Source organism: Rhinoderma darwinii, chromosome 1, assembly GCF_050947455.1.
Source record: "Rhinoderma darwinii isolate aRhiDar2 chromosome 1, aRhiDar2.hap1, whole genome shotgun sequence".
Lineage (NCBI taxonomy): Eukaryota > Metazoa > Chordata > Amphibia > Anura > Rhinodermatidae > Rhinoderma > Rhinoderma darwinii.
In genome coordinates this window covers 633,385,003-633,402,703 of record NC_134687.1, presented here as the reverse complement: position 1 = coordinate 633,402,703, position 17,701 = coordinate 633,385,003, and the positions used below count along the sequence as shown (strand labels likewise).

The 17,701-nt window shown below is 42.5% G+C and overlaps 1 protein-coding gene across 2 annotated transcripts in view; it reads right to left on the bottom strand.

The window, feature by feature from the left end:
• Window positions 1-2,054: 2,054 nt before the first annotated feature.
• The window catches only part of LOC142664555 (uncharacterized), a 42,517-nt gene continuing 26,870 nt past the window's right edge, over window positions 2,055-17,701 (bottom strand). For both annotated transcript variants that reach the window (XM_075843745.1, XM_075843813.1), the window contains one exon: window positions 2,055-3,738. In XM_075843745.1, the coding sequence (XP_075699860.1) occupies window positions 2,696-3,738 (1,043 nt within the window). In that variant the 3' untranslated portion in view covers window positions 2,055-2,695. The remainder of the gene's footprint in view (window positions 3,739-17,701) is intronic.

Genomic DNA, 17,701 nt, shown 5'->3' with positions numbered 1-17,701 from the left:
GATTTTCCAAAGCAAAATCTGCATGTGTGAAGTGTGAATTTTGCTGCTGATTCACAGCAGATTTCACTCCTACATTGTAAAGGGAGAAATACACTGTGAACATTCATAACAGAATAAGAATGCTCTGAGTTCCATGCAGAAAATGTCCTGCAGCATGTGGAAGAGATTTATTCTAAATATAACAGAAGGAAATATAGCAAAGAAGTATTCGGCACACAAGTTAGTGATTTTAGCAAATCTTTAGTTTTTATTTTATCAAATACTCGATGCCAGAGGTTTAGTGCAACGTTTCGGTCGTAATTTAGACCTTCATCAGGCACTTATTCCTCTTAGTGTCTGGTTTATCCAGTCGTTGGCGCTGCATATTTTAGTAGTGGCTGACCACTTTGTTTGGCGCGTTTGACTATTGATAAAATAAAAACTAAAGATTTGCTAAAATCACTAACTTGTGTGCCGAATACTTCTTTGCTACGTGATTGGGTTAGGACCCTATTCGTGCACCTACCCTGGTCTTGTGTGCTCTGAACTACTACACAGACGGAAATATATTTCCTTCCGTTATTTTTTTCCACGCCTGGCTTTGGCTCAAATAACTGCATGTGTGTTTCCAGCCATTATGGAGCCTGCAGTGTCTAAGTCTCCGACTACAGTTAGGTAAAAACGTAATGACACCCCATGTCAAGTTTTTTGTTTTTTAACATATATGAACATACTAATATTTGATCTTGATTCAAACAGTACAAAAACATGAAGATGATGGAATTGAACAAAAAACACTAAATGTCATAAGTATATTTATCACTACCTTAAAGCATACATAACCTATCCGGTGACTTTACAGAATGAGCTTGTGTGTACATGAGGAATAACACTATTTTAATATTATGACTTGTATCCTGTATTTTTTAAATATTTTTCCCTCTGCAGGCTCTCTCTTTAATGCTTAGTTTTCCCTGAGCTAGTAGTGGAACGTAGCTGTTTTCATGTCTGTCCTACACTGCAAACATTAGGGAGGAGAATAGCCTGCTCTCATTTCTCTATCACATACAAAGAAGCAGCAAATGTACGTGCTGCAGAAAGCAGTAACATTCAGATGTATGGAACAGATTTTCATTGCAGAAATGTCTGCGGTTTTTGTCACATTTTTCGGAATCATGCCAAAATTAGCAGCGTCAAATCTGTTAAATCTACACATAAACCATCTACAAGTGGAGATTTCAGACAACTGTCAGTTGGCCCAGACCAGTATTCAGCATCAAACAAGATGCTGAAAGAAATCTCTAAAAACCCCAGAATTTCTTTACGACAACTAAAAGTTGTTTTCTGCCGCAATTGATGTCTACCATTGAAAAAACGCTGTAAAAATAAAAACTACATCAGGGCTTTGCTAGAAGAAACCCTATTTGGCCACAGAACCAGAAGAAATATTTGGCAACAATTCTAGACAGCATTTCACCAGGAAAACCTGATACTGACTTGAGAGCGTGGTAGTGGAAATGTTATGGTTTGGGACTGCCTCATGAATCAAGACCTGGTAAGCTCAACATCCCAGAATCCACTATGAATTCTTCATTGTACCAGAGGCTGTGTGAGGAGAATTTGAGATCAATTGACAGAAAGATTGAAGCTCAGCTTAAAGTAGAGCTCGCCACATGGCAATAACCCGAAACATACCAGTAAACAGACCAAGGAATGTCTGGGAAAAAAAATAAAATAAATGGAGGGTCCTTGAATGGTCAAGTCAAAGACTTGTTCTAAATCCCATCAAGTTTCGGGTGGGGGGGGGGGGGGGTAACGACAACTGGCTATGCATGCTCTCCATGAAAGTATGGGAAACAAAATCTACCATAAAAGATACTAGTAAACAGTAAAGCCTTGTTGACATTTGCATATTGTGGTCAGTATCTTGCATCAGTATTAATAAGCCAAAACTTGTAGTGAAACATAAGAAGAGAAAAGTATAATTGAAAGATTTGCATGTCTCCCAAATTTTGGACCTTCTTCTATTTTCAGCTTACAAAGGGTAGATTTACACGCGGCAGATTTGTTGCAAGCAAATCTGCTGTGATTTGACTCTACCCAAATACTGATACAAAATACTGACAAAAATACACAAGTTTGAATGAGGCCTTATAATAAATGCCTGCTGGAGGTTGTTTTTGATGAAGCGCCAGGTTTTCGAGCTACAGAAGGAAACGGCATATCTTTGAAATTTTGGTTTAACAAATTATTGTGAATTTAGTTTGTTTTTGTTGTTTGTTCAACGCCAACGGTTATACAGTTTGAATGAAAATCAAATAGTGAGATGTCCACACGTTATTATTTTTTTTTTAAAGAACACAGTGTCCTTACTTTTTCACTAAGTCACTCTGGATTATCTGGCAGTGTAGGAGAATTTATGAATACAGTAATAAGAAGCAAGGTTCATGGTGACAATTCAGCTTTACTGTTTTTGAAGTAAACAAGGCTCTTCTTATCTTCTTTATATCCACAATACTTTTATTCCAAGGATCCCGGTCACAGGTAAATATAATTTGAGTGTTTAGCAGATCCAGACAAATTCCAACAAAAATTGAACTCTCCTATTGGCTGTTTAATGTCGGTGAATAAACTTGTTCTGCTCTTATAACATTTCCAACATTCTAAACAAGAATATGTTTATAATTCTCTAAATACATTTTTCACATATAGAACATCAAAATGACTTCTCCGCTGTGTGACTTCTCTGGTGATCCTTAAGCCTGGCTTTAGTAATAAAACATATCCCACATTCTGAACATGAATAGATCTTCTCCCTTGTGTGACTTCTCTCATGTCTAACAAGATGTGAATTATTTTTAAAACATTTCCCACATAGTGAACAGGAATATGGCCTCTCTCCTGTGTGACTTCTCTGATGTTTAACAAGACTTGATTTTTGTGTAAAACATTTCCCACATTCTGAACATGAATACGGCTTCTCTCCTGTGTGACATCTCTGATGTGAAACAAGACTTGATTTATTAGTAAAACATTTCCCACATTCTGGACATGAATATGGCTTCTCTCCTGTGTGACTTCTCTCATGTGTAATAAGATGTGATTTATTAATAAAACATTTTCCACATGCTGAACATGAATATGGCTTCTCTCCTGTGTGAATTCTCACATGTCTAACTAGACTTGATTTATTTATAAAACATTTCCCACATTCCGAACATGAAAATAATTTCTCTCCTGTGTGAATTCTCCTATGCTTAATAAGATTTGAATTATATATAAAACATTTCCCACAATCTGAACATGAAAACGGCCTCTCTCCTGTGTGACTTCTGTGATGTGTAATAAGATGTGATTTATGTATAAAACGTTTCCCACATTCTGAACATGAATATGGCATATCTCCTGTGTGAATTCTCTGATGTAAAGCAAGACTTGATTTGTGACTAAAGCACTTCCCACATTCTGAACAGGAGTATGGTTTTTCCCCTGTGTGAATTATTCTGTGTGCAAAACTACTTAAGCTTTTTGTAAACGGTTTGCCACATTGAAAACTTTTACCCCCTTTCTGACATGCAGTTGTGGTAACAATCTGTGATTGGTCATAAAAATTATATGATAGATCTGTACTGTGAAGTCCTGGATGTACATTAAGGGTAATGATGTTTTCTCCTGAAGACCGCTGCAGGATATCTTCATCTTCCACTTTATAATTAAGCGATAACATGAAGTTTCCTTCAAAGTTCTTACTGGAATTTTCTGTTAGGATTAGAGCGGATTTCATTTTTTGGTTTTCTTTTTTTTAAAACCGCAAAGTAGACAAATTTGTAACATTCCCACAAGGGCTTAGTTTTTTTTTAAGCCAAACACAGAAGTGGACACAAAAGAAAGGAGATGCATCAGTCTTGTCTTTATACCTTTCTTTCCATTCTGATTAAATTCTGGCTTTAGCTAAAAAAAACAACAGAGCCAAAAACGACATCAAAACTGCGTGTATGATCCTGACCTTAGGCTGGATACACATGCAGTTTTTGATGCGTTTTTTTTGAGCCAAAGTCAGACGTGGATCGGCAGAAAAGAGAAGTATAAATCCCTTAAATTTGTGTAAACAAGTGAAATCCCATTTTTCCCCAGAATATGACTACCCAGATGCTGTAAAACTTCTTAACCCCTTAATGACGCAGACTAGTTTGGGCCTTAAGGCTCAGAGCCCATTTTTCAAATCTGACATGCGTTACTTTAAGTGGCATTAACTCTGGAATGCTTAGACATAGCCCAGCGATTCCAAGACTTTTTTCTCGCGACACATTGGTTTTTATGTTCGTGGTAAAATTTGGTCGTTATATTTAGTGTTTAATTGTGAAAAACACCAAAGAAAATGTGGAAAAATTATCATTTTTCTGAATGTAAATGTATCTGCTTGTAAGACAGATAGTAATACCACACAAAATAGTTACTACTTAACATATCCCATATGTATACTTTGTTTGCATCGTTTTTTAAACATTCTTTTATTCTAGGACGTTACAAGACTTAGAGCATTAGCAGAAATTTCTCATATTTTGAATAAAATTTCAAAAGCCTTTTTTTTTTTAGGAACCAGTTCAGTACTGAAGTGGGTTTGAGCACCTTATATATTATAAACCCCCATTAAACACCCCATTTTAAGAACTACACCACTCAAAGTATTCAAAACAAGCATTTAGAAAGTTTCTTAACGCTTTAGGCGTTTTGCAGGAATTTAAAGCAAAGTAAAGGTAAAATTTACAAATTTAATAGTTCTGGGAGAGCTTTACAATGCCATATGGGTGTGAGCCTAGTGATGCCAGTGGAGTAAAACATGCACTGGGACACATCCCACACCAGTAGAGCCTGGTTCAGGATCGGGTGGTCACGTATGTTTCCACCGGTATGCAGTCGGCCACAAAAACAAAATATGCAAAGGGTGAGCATAATGTGTACTAAATAGGGAAACAATTAGGGTCTGGACTCTCACGCGCTCGGCCGCTCCCTATCTCACCTGGTGAGACAACTGACCAGCTATATAGTACCATTTAACACTTGGAAAAGATATACCTCTCTTATCCCATGGGGCGTATAGACGACAGCTAGCTACCCGAGATCTATCACTATTCCATACAAAAGAAGTGAGTATACTTTCAATACGCTGTAATAAACTGGCTGGGAGGTATATGGGAGACTGCTGGAGAATGTACAGGAATTTCGGCATCACTCTTGCAGCTGTAGATAGAAGCAATTGGTTCTATCTGGAAATCTTGATATGTAAAAGGAAATCAAAGGGGTGATATTTAATTCTTTGAAATAAAAAACTGATCTGGAAATTTGTATACCAAGATATGTAATAGAGGACGACCGGAGGAGTGGGGTAGAGATCGCCGAGGCAACAGGGGCTGATATATCTAATGGTAAAATATGGGACTTAGACCAATTAATGGATGAACAAGACATTGAACCAAAACGTGTCATTATAGAAAGTACTATATGCAAGGACACCCCAGGGTCAGCGATATATAACAGGGTGTCATCAGCATACATGCTGACCTTTTCATGTACAGGGGGAGGTAAAAACCTATAATACAGGGTTCTTGTCAGAGTATTTCAGTGAGAGATTCCACTGCCAGCGCAAATAGTAGAGGGGAAAAAGGGCAACCTTGTCGGGTATCTCTATATAAGGGGAAGCGGTCCGAAGTCCAGCCATTTACTGCCACCAGTGAGGATGGGGTAGAGTATAATAACTTAACCCATTTTATAAACTTGGGTCCGAACCCAAATTTAAAAAAAGGAAATCCCATTCTATTAAGTCAAAGGCCTTAGTGGCATCCAGGGAGACTACGACTTGAGCGCCAACATCCTAATGAGTAGACTGCAAATTAGTGAACAGTCAGCGAAGATTAATGGGTGTGGCTTTGCCAGGCATAACGCCAGTCTGGTCCGGATGTTTTAGAGACAGTATAACCGTATTAAGTCGTCTAGCTAAAAGTTTCGCCATGATTTTAATGTCAGTCTGGAGCAGTTAGATGGGTCGGTAGGAATCACATGATAGAGGGTTTTTACCCAGTTTAGGCAGTACTACTATTGTCGCTTACCTCATTGAATGGGGCAATGCTCCAGAGTCCAAAGACGCCTGGTAAACATCCAAGAGACGGGCAGCCAAAAAATCAGCATGGGCCCTGTAAAATTCAATAGGCAGGCTATAACTAACAGGTGATTTTGACATCTGGAAGGATGCCATGGACTCTAGAATCTCCTGTACAGTAATGGGGTCATCTTAATATTCTTTGTGGGCAGGCGATAGGGTTATCTGCTCTAGATATTCAGCGATTTCTGTGGAGGAGGCCGAGATGTGTGAGGAATATAAGGTTTCATAATATGAGCGAAACGTGGATAAAATTACCTGTGCGTCAGAGGACTGGGCACCATCTGAGACCTCAAGCTGTGAGATCACAGGGAGTTCCCTATCACCCTTGGCTATACAGGGTAAAAGTTTACCACATTTTCCACTTTGTTCATAATATGATTGTTTGGAAAAGAAGGCTTTTTTTATGAGCCTTATTATTTAAAGAAGTGCGGTACAAACAAACTTTGCAAAGCCATTCGAATTTATGATCCCGTCGGATCATTGCTATACTGGAGTTAAGCCGCCAAACAATCATTGGCCAGTTGAAGTTCGTTATGTGCCAAACCTCTCTTCAAATCATTAATTGCAACAGGGAGTGCCCCCCATGCATATACCTTGAAGGAGTCACACAAAACCAAAGGAGAAGCACTGCCGTCATTGTCAAGAAAAAACTGATGCCACTTGGTCTGGAAATAGTGAGATGGGGGGAAAATTTTCAGCCAAAAGGGGTTCAAATCACAGCGATTTTTAGGGGGTATATTTGGGAGTCCAATACATAGTCGGCCAGGGGAGTGATCCGATACAGACCTGGAAAGATACTCCACAAAGTCCACAGCCGTCAGGAGGGAAGTGTGTACTGGCATTAAGTCAATACAAGATAAAATCTCAAATTGAGGAGTGAAGCAAGAATATTGTCGGGTTAGAGGATTTCTAGTTCTCCAGGGATGGAGGGAGCCGGAGATACGGGATCTTGGCCAGGGCGGAGGAACTTGTCTAAATGCTTATCCCAGGTGGAAATAAAATCACCTAGTCTGATACTAGACACAGACGTAAGATAAATCCAAGAAAATATGATCGACTAAAGCACATGAAGTTTATAGAACAATGTACAAAATTTTATTAGAATAAAAAACATGAAACAGTAAAAGTGGAACAGGGAATGAGTCACTCAATAAAAAGACATCAAATCGGTCGAAAAACCAGGTATGAATGTTACGAGAGTATATAAATAGTATACATATTATTGGAGCAGCAAAAGAGAATTGTATATAGTCTCGTGCACAGCTGTGTCTGATAGAGCCACAGTAAATTTGTGAAAAACCAGAAGAACATCCAATGACATCCAACAGATGTATACAATCCAGTACACCTATGTAAAGGTATGTGATATAAATTACATATAGGCGTGTGAGCGTAATAATTATCTGAGTGGACATAAAGGGTTACTTCCATCTGTCTGCTTTCTGTCTGTTTGAGCCCATGCACTTTATACATTTGACATTCCAGTGTTCATCTTGCAGCATCCACATCATGGGTTGCGGTTCTCGTTAACCCTTTATGTCCACTCAGATAATTATTACGCTCACACGCCTATATGTAATTTATATCACATACCTTTACATAGGTGTACTGGATTGTATACATCTGTTGGATGTCATTGGATGTTCTTCTGGTTTTTCACAAATTTACTGTGGCTCTATCAGACACAGCTGTGCACGAGACTATATACAATTCTCTTTTGCTGCTCCAATAATATGTATACTATTTATATACTCTCGTAACATTCATACCTGGTTTTTCGACCGATTTGATGTCTTTTTATTGAGTGACTCATTCCCTGTTCCACTTTTACTGTTTCATGTTTTTTATTCTAATAAAATTTTGTACATTGTTCTATAAACTTCATGTGCTTTAGTCGATCATATTTTCTTGGATTTATCTTCTGTCAATTGTTGATCGATGCACCAAGGTCATCTTGGTTATTACCTAGGATTCAACACAGTAGATGTTGTATAGTCCAGCAACATTGCTGTACACTCGTTTGACTATTACTCTGTGCTGGTATCCTGTTCTGTTGGTATCTTATCGGTATATATACTAGACACAGACGGTTGACTGGTCACAAATAACACGATGGCATTAATAGTTGCAAGGGAAAAGGGAGGAGGAACATAAACCACTAGCAGGAGAAATGGTTTATGATAAAGAAGACAGTGTATCAGAACGAATTTGCCACTCGGGTCAGGGAACATATCTATCAGGTGAAAGTGAATAGAGCATTTTATCAATAGTAAGACACCTCTGGCCAAATTAGTGAATGTGGAATGGTATGAGCAATCAATCCAAGGTCTATTCAGTAGACAGAGCCTGTCATCCGTCATGTGGATCTCCTGAATGCAAATAATATCAAACGCAAATCATGTTTTTGTAAATACCGAAATACAAGGGCTCTCATAATGCGGTCGTTAAGAACTCTCACATTCAACGTGCAAACACAGGCCGAGCCGTTCAGGACGGGCAAGTATATGAGCAGCATAAAATACCTGAGACATGGAAATATTAGAAGTGTGATATTCAGTGTGGAAACAAACGTAAAAAAAACAGGTGGAAACAAATCCCCCCCCCCCCCCACCATACTATCATGAACGCAGGCATGAAGTCTTGGATTCCTTAAAGGCATGGTGTCGCCCCAAAAACATGTTTTTTTTTTAAAATTTAAACATTTAGTGTGTGGGTGATTAAACATTGTTCAAATTTTTTTTATTTTTTCAAATTTATAATACTACCCATTTTTCATTTTTGGTCACTAGATGGAGCTAGTTGGAGCTAGTTCCCAAAATTGCAGCATTGCAACATTGGGTTAAAAGCTCTCGCTCTAGTGAGCTCTCAGCATCCCCCCCCCTCCTTTATCCTGGCTAGTGCCGGGATAAACGAGGGGTTTGAAAGGTTTAACCTCCTACACTGTGTGTCGCCATTTTTTGAGGTAACCCACAGTGTAGTAGGTTTACATACAGTAGTAAACACACACAAACACTAACATACATTGAAATCGCTTACCTGCTCCTGCCGCCGCGGCTCCCTCCGGCCCGTCCGCTCCCTTTGCTGCCGCTGTTCCATGTGCACAAGTCCGGAAGCCGCGACCGGAAGTAGTAATATTACAGTCCGGCCGCGACTTCCGGTCCACAGGAAAATGGCGCCGGACGGCGCCAATTTCGAATAGGACTGTGTGGGAGCGGCGCATGCGCAGTTCCCACACAGACGCCGTACACGGACGTGAATGGGACGGGAGCCGTTCACAGTCCCTATGGGACTGTGGCTGCCGTACTCCATGTCTGTGTGTGTCGTTAATCGACACACACAGAAATGGAACAAAAAATGGCAGCCCCCATAGGGAAGAAAAAGTGTAAAAATAAGAAACAGTAAAACACAAACACACAAATGAATATAAACGTTTTTATTACAGCACTAACATCTTTAACATATTAAAAAATTATTTGCCATGACACTGTTCCTTTAAACCAAAAGTAGTTGCAACAACAGTGGCACAAACTACATACAGTAACTATCAAATAGCATGTGAAGGAAGGGTGCAAGGGTCCCCAGTAGAAAAAGGATACTGAAAAATGAAGTTGTCCATACAGTGAACGAATGATCCACAGTGCCTTCACAGAATGTCAAAGACTAGAAGTGTTCTAGAAGCTTGGAACCGCGGGGCAGTAGAGATACACAGCTACAAACGTCAGTAATTAGACATCCGGATGACGAGGGTAACCAGCTTGACCACGAGGATGAGTTTCCAACCAGTTGAGGACTTCTTGGGGAGTGGTGAAGAAATGTGATTTGCCATCCACCAGAACTTTTGCAGGATACATCATAGCGTATTTGAGATAAAGTTCTTTGAGCTTTTTCTTGGCAGTGAGGAATAAAGCGCTCTTCTTCTGGACCTCAATGGAGAAATCAGGGTAAACGGAGATCTGTAAGTTGGAATACGGAAATGATCCTTTTTCTTTTGTGAGTCTAAGGATAGCGTCTGTAGCGTCCATGTTAAAATGTTTTGATCTCTGTTGTGCATAATAATTTGAAACAGTGCATTTTGAGTTTTTTTACTTCTAAAAAAAAATCTGTTATAATTAGGAGATTTGTTCAATCAAATTTGCATTATACTCCAATGGTTGATGGCTTGAAGATTATATGGACTGTCATTTGCACCGACTATTTCGGAAAATCAGCGAAAAATAACATTTGCATAATAATTTGAAATGCAGTGTAGCGAGTGGTGGGCCTTGGCCTTCCAAAGTACTGACTCTATTTTCCACCTCTGTCACCCTCTCTCTGGTGTGCTGTGCATCCTGGCGTAGAAGAGAAATATCAACCTTAATTTCCTGGATACGTGTTGTAAGGGTGGTTTGACATGAACGAATGGCCGCCAGTACCTTTAATGTGTCAGGGTTAGAGTCCAAAAGTATAGGGACCGGCTGATCTGGATCCACAGGGGTTTGGTCAGCGATCTGTGAGGTTGAAGGAGTAGACACCAAGGAGTCTGCTCTGCAAAATTGGTCCAGCTAAGCGGCCGATTTAGTGTGTGGTTTCGGAGGCGCCATGGCTGAGAGGTAAGTAGCTGTGAAAATGAGCGTATGGAGCGCTCGGCGGGGATTCTGCACTCAGACAATGTTAGAGTGTTACATTACAGGAAAATGAAGATGGTACAGGGACCCAAGGGGTTCATCATCGGGGAGGGGGACCCGTTGGAGAAGTCAGCAAAAAATAGTGCGTTTGCAGGTGACCCACAAACAGGGTTGACACGGTATATTGGCAACAGAGCAACGGTCTGGTCTACAGCACAGGAGAAATACGTGTGGATAAGGCCACAGGACACATCAGACCATCAAATCACAATATGGTAGTTGGAGCAAGAGGGTGGTCCAGGTGAATAGGGGGTCCACATGCACCGCACAGGTAGCAAAGATGGGCTGCAGTATAACTGGGGTTCAGCAGCACTGTCCCAGTGAGTTCCAGGGTACAACAAGGCAGGGAGCGTCTGGATCAGCTGTTGCAGGTGGGGGCCTGCATGGTTAAAGATTACCTAGGCCAGTTAGCCCAAATGGCAACACGGCTTGTATGCAGAGGGGAGGGTGCCTCCGAGGAAGGGACTCACCAGGTCGTGCTATTCAGTCCCAGGGTGACTGGCCGCAGATGGTGCAGGGAAGGACCGCATGGGTGGATAAAAATGGCGGCCGCGACCAGCGTGAGCCACTGTGTAATGGCCGATCAGGCCCTCTCTGAGGCTGGTAAGCAGGGCTCACCAAGTACACCGACCCTATAGTCCTAGGCCGGTGGTTTTAGGTGCCGTTGGTGCTCCAAAGGAGCTGTATAAGATGCAGCGGTGTGGTGGACGTCCGAAAAATTAGGCCACGGCTTCAGGTCTGGCGGTAGGGTGCAAGAAGAAAGTCACCCGAAACGGCTAATTCACGGGTCCAACCGTGCTGGTGACAACAGGGACCACAGATATCGCCACGGGTGCTGAGTGCAGGAGGAAATGCAGTAAAGATGGCATCCAATACACTGCACTGTGCGGAGCTCTCACTATGTGCGACCTTCCGGTTCGCCATCAAGCCATGCCCCCGAGGTACCCATTGTTTAATGTCCCCATGTCTACACCAGTCAATGAGCCACAACAAATGAGAGGCGTGGTGATAAGAAAAAAAGTCCGGAAGGCCAATATCCCCATTATGTTTAGGTCGGAAAAGAAGAGAACGGGCAATACGGGCTGGTTTCCCTGCCCATATAAATGTAGTCAGCATAGATATTAAAGTTTGAAAAAAGGCTCAAGGAATGTGAATGGGCATTGCTTGGAAAAAATAAAAAATCCTAGGGAAGGTGTTCATTTTAAAAATAGAACAACGACCAAACCAAGTAAATGTTCTTTTTGTCCAGGATTCTAAATCAGTCTTTATGCGTTGACGAAGAGGAGAATAATTCACCGCATAAAAGGCGGAAAAGGTCACCGGTGAGTAGAATGCTTACATATTTGTGGAAGTCCCATGACCACCTAAAGGAGAAGGACTCAGCTAGGTCAGATACTAAAAAGTGCAGCAAAAAAACATTAAGGCCATCCGATTTTTGGTAATTTATTTCAAAATTAGACAGCATCGAGTAGCTATTGAGCTCTGCCATTAGGCAAGGAAACAAGAGGAGAGAAAAAAAAAAGGAGTAGGTCATCCGCATAAGCTGACACTTATCTCAGCAATGGAATGAACATGGCACAAAAATGGTTCCAAGCACAGTATAACTATAAGAGGGGACAAGGGACATCCTTGTCTCGGACTGTTTGCCTTTTAAATAAGCCGATAAGGAAGAATAAAGACTCAATATCCACTGCATAATGCTTCGTCTGCATCGGCAGACAGTAGAAACATGAGCAGAGCTAAGGCAGTGGCTTGGTAAATGAAATTGATGGCTCTCGTAGTGTTGTTACGAGCTTTCCGCATGGGCATAAAACCCACTTGGTCTCCATGAATAATGTTTTAAAGCAAAGGAAATAGCCTATAGCTTAAGACCAACATTTAATAACTAGATGGGGCTATAATTTTGACATAAGGAGGGGTCCTTCCCTTCTTTTGGGATCACCGTAATATGAGCTTGAAGCGTATCTTGCAGAAGAACACGTCCAGATGTAAGCAAATTAAAAGGCACAAAAAAATGAGAGGACAACAGAGCAGAAAATGTCTTATAGTACACCAGGGGCAGATGGTCGGGACCGGTGCCTTTCCTGTTTGGGAATCTTTAAGTGCCAATGCCAATTCCTCCAAAGTTATAAGAGCCTCAAGTGAGTCAAGAATATCCTGAGGAAGGCCACTCAGACACGATGTCTGAAGACAGGAGTTGATCTTCTCCCAGCGAATCCTCCCATCAGACGCTGATCGGGGTCGGGGGAGATTATACAGAGACTGGTAATAGGCATGAAAAGCTTCTGTTGTGTCATGAGGAAGATGCAGTTATTTTGGGATGAGGAGATATGAGGGATGAATGTGCGAGCTTATGATTTCCTAAGTGCCGTGCGATAGTCCTGCCTTGTTTATTGCTAAATTCATAAAAGTGGCACCTACATTTAGCCAGTATGGCTTTAGCCTTTGATGCAAAGTGAGCGCACCTGTAACCGCAACTGCCCGAGCTCCGCTCCAATGACCCTAACCAGCAGGGCCTTATGAGTCTGTTAGTCTGTTCTAGGGTGTGAATGTGAGACAACAAACTAGTCAAATGAGCCATCCATTCTCTTTTTTAACTGGAAACAATCCTAATGAAGGAGCCCCAGATAACATATTTATGAGCCTCGCATACATAAAGAGGATCACTGTCTGGAGTAGCATTACTAGCAAAATATTCCTGTAAGTTTCTATTTACTTCTGCCAGAGCCATAGCCGATACAAGCTAGTGCCATGCGTGGCAGTGGACTGTAGGGAATGAAAGAGTTAGCATGATAAGGGAATGATCAGAAAAGGCACTGTCGCCTATAGTTGACACCGTGAGGTAGGACAGTTGAGCATGAGGGAGAAAGTAATAATTAAGTCTGGAATACGAGTTACGTGTTGTGGAAAAAACATATAATCTTTAGTCGAAGAGAAAAGAAGCCTCCATGCATCTACAAGATGATGTTCATGTAAAATCCGACGAAGACGATGGGCAGTTCTGCACAGAGTAGCGTGTCCCCGGGAGGAGTCTAAATGGGGTTCAAGGGTAAAGTTCACGTTACCACCCAGTATTAGAGTGCCTTCCAGAAATTCCTCCAATTCCGTCAGGGTACTTTCCAACAAGGTGATCTGCCCAAAATTAGGGAGATAAAACGAGGCCAGTGTAGTCAGTATGTTGAATAGCTTACCTTTCACAAAGATTTATCTACCGCCTCCATTAATGTGAGTCTCAAGATGTTCCCAAGGAACAGAACGTGAAACGAGTATAAAAACTCCCTTTGATTTAAAGTTGGGTGAGGCACTGTGGTAGACATCTGGAAAATGGATGTCAGATAGTTTCCGGGATGCAGTAGGCACAAAAGTGGGTCTCCAGAATGAAGGCCATCTGTGTTCTTTTCTTCCAATGCGGCGGAGAATGGAGGATCTTTTTTTTTCCGGGGATATTCAGACTCTGTGCATTGAGAAACAATAGTAATATTATACATACCGTAAAAAAAGAAAAGGGTGGGGTAGGGAGGAGAGAGAGAGAGAGAGAGAGAAGAAAAAGTTTCCCAGAGAGATGAAGAAAGAAGAAGAAGAAAAAAAAGAGACAGAAAGCGCTTCACAGGAAGACCTTACAGTGGTCTGAAGCTACTCAGCCCAATACTGGAGCCCAATACTCCGCAATACCGTCGTTGTTTGTGTCTCCCCAAGGGGAAGAGGAACAAACTCGCCCACAGAAAGAACACAAAAAAACAACACCCTAGTGGGGAAATATAGACTGACAACAATGCAAGAATGGATATGTACTCCGGACCCAACCGGTTCAATGAAATAACGGCAACATGTATCTATGGGAAAAAAAAACCTGTATATCAGTCAGTAGAAAGCCAAGAGGTGCAGGGAATCCAGTATAGGAGAGACCAAGTCTACGCTGACTCATACTCAGCTGAGAAATGCCAACAGGTGTAACTGGGGAAAGACCATCCTACAGATGGGCCAGAGCGTGTCTGGCAAAGGTAAGCAGCGCAGGTAAGGTCGCCAATGCCCCAAGTAGAACCAAAAGGCCAAAAATAAGAAGGTGCACTGAAAGGATCAAGGCTAGGACCCCATGGTAGCCAGACCTAGGATGGAAAGTGAGCGACAGGCTTCAGCTAAGGGCCAAGCCCTAAAGCTTACATTTCAAATACCCAGGTAGTACTACTGATAATACAGGGAACAGGACCTCAAGAGATGTAGTAAGTCACAAATCAATGAGATAGTCAGCATAAACAAAATTCATACAGCCATAGTCATAGTCAACTCTCCCGGACAAAAATCAGGAAGGGAGAGCGCAGTAGATCACAACTCCAGTCCAGAAAATCACTCCCTGTGTGGGGAACATCTAGCAGGCATCCGACCTCTGCCAGGGCCATCCCTAGGGGGTAGAGGGACCAGGCGAGCAGAATCCAGGAATTGCCAGCTCAGGTGTTTGAGATAGATCAGGTACAGGAACTGATGGTATCTCCAGAAAGCAGAAAGCCCCTTCTATATTGTCCAAAGATCTGACCACATGTTCAACTTCCGGGAGATGGCATGAAAGAGATGACCCCATCTATGTCATACAATCAGATTTATTTGCATCCAACCATGGACGTAAAATCCTGCGTATGTAAAGTGTGAGCCTAGAGACGTCAGGCAAGAGAGTGACCTCTGTTCCGTTGTAGGGTACAGCACCTTTCTCCCATGCTCTCCTTGCAGTATCCTTCTTCCGTTTATAAAAATGAACTCTGTAAATCACATCTCATGGACGATTGGTGTCTCTCGTCCTAGGGACCATCAGGCTGTGCACTCTAGCAAGCTCAATGGCCAAGTCCCTCGGCCTATCCAGTACCTTGATGAAGTAACCACTGTGGCATGTAAACTTTCCGAGGACACAATTTCAGAAAAGCCCCTAAAATGTTTGCATCTCCCCTATTTTCTACATCATCGTAGTGCAAGGAAAAGTCCCACATTTGGTTATCAAGAGTTTCCAGGGTGTGAGATTTTATAAAGACATCTGAGGAAATCAATGAGTTTTGTCGTTCCAGCATAAAGACCCATTCAGATAGAGAGTGGCTGTGTGGTTTACTGCCTGTATGGCCTTGTCAAGCTTTTCCGCAACGTGAGAGAGTTGCTACCCAAGATCCGACCGTGTGGGCAATGCCGGTACCATTTCCCATGGTTCTGTCAGCGTGTCCATGGAGGGTGGTAGGGAGGGGGGTGAAACGGTCTACCGACCTCCCTTATCTTGAGAGGAAGTGGTGACACCTCGGAGAGTGAAAACAGGTCCTCCAGAGGAGGTATCTGACAGGTGGCGGGTAAAGATGGCGCTGCTCTATTAGCCCATTACCTTGAGGCCAAAACGTCAGCGTCCTCTTGTGTGTCGCCTTGGAAAATGGGCGCCGCGATCTGGAGCGGAGTAAAGACCCCTAGGGATGCATGCTGGCGGGCCAAGTGCTCACGCGAAGTGGGCACTCAGCCATGCTCCACGGAATCTGTCATGTCGAGCAGTGGTAACGGTGGTGGTTGGGAGGCACTGCTGTGAGTCGAAGGTACCTGAGCAGCTGGCGAGTTGTGGCCTAGTGCCGCCATCGGAACTAGAGAGCGCTGCTGATGTGGTTGGTCCGGCAGGGAACACAAGAATCTGCCAATGAAGGATGAATGGGGGTCCACCGAGAGACTCTTGCCATCCCTCCTCTTCGTCATGGCATGCAGTTTTTTGTGTGGTCAGGCGCAGAGCATTGAGAGTGTGCGTCCTCACACAGCCATGTCAAAGCCATGCCCCCTAAATTTATTTCTATAGAGCTGCTGAAGACAGTAGTCAGTACCCTTACTGCTTAGAGAATTTCCCTTACCCTTACTGCCGAGAGAATTTCCAACAGCACTTCCACTACTTCAAATATGAATCCCTGCTGAATGCCCATTTCCACCTGTGAATCGACTTTATTTTAGATGTTTGTCTGGATTTCAAGAATGTATGTAATCTGGGGCAGGAGAATCCCACTGTTTTGTGGTGTAGCTGCTTTGAAAGCATTTTTGTCTGATGGAAAATATCCACAAAATATATACAGTCGAGTCCCATTATTATGACCACCAGCTAATATCCAGAGTAACTGCTGTGTGCAACACGGACAGAAGCTAAATGGGTTGGGAGTGACTCAATAAAAGTTGCTGGTAGGTTGTCTCAGGTATCTGGAGTAATGCTGACTGCAGTGTATCCCAAATTTGCTGGAGGGTGCGTGGGGGAGGATCCATAGAGCAAACAAGATGATCGAGGTGGTCCACAGATGCTCAATTAGGTTCAAGTCTGACAATTTAGGCTGCCAGGGAAGTACCTGGAAGTCTTGGTCGTGCTCTTCCAACCTCTGTCGGACACTTCTAGCCATGTGACATGTCGAATAGTCTTGCTGGAAGATTCCATCTGCCCCAGGAAAGACAAACAGAATGTATGGGTGGACGTGATCTGCAACGATTGATTCATACCTAATTCGGTTAAGAGAGTGCCTTCCACATGGGTGAGTGGGCCCAAAGAATGCCATGAAAGAATTCCCCAGCCCATAACGCTGCCGCCACCGGCTTGTGTTCTTCCAGCAATGGTTGCAGGGTGTTTGTTCTCTAATGTTTCTCGCCTGACACGCCAACGTCCATCCGTTCGATTAAGCAGAAAACGTCACTCATCGGAGAAGGCAACCCTTTGCCAATCATCGGTGGTCCAATTCCGATACTGAAGTGCAAATTGAATCCTTTTTTTCCAATGCACCTTTATTAGAATAGGAGAAGTTAATATCGCAGTAGGGTTCGCTGAAATGTTGTTTTGGACACACATCCGGTAGCCCCCTGGTTGATTTTCACGGGCAGCTGCTCCACCTCTCACATCAATGGCACGTGGTGCTCC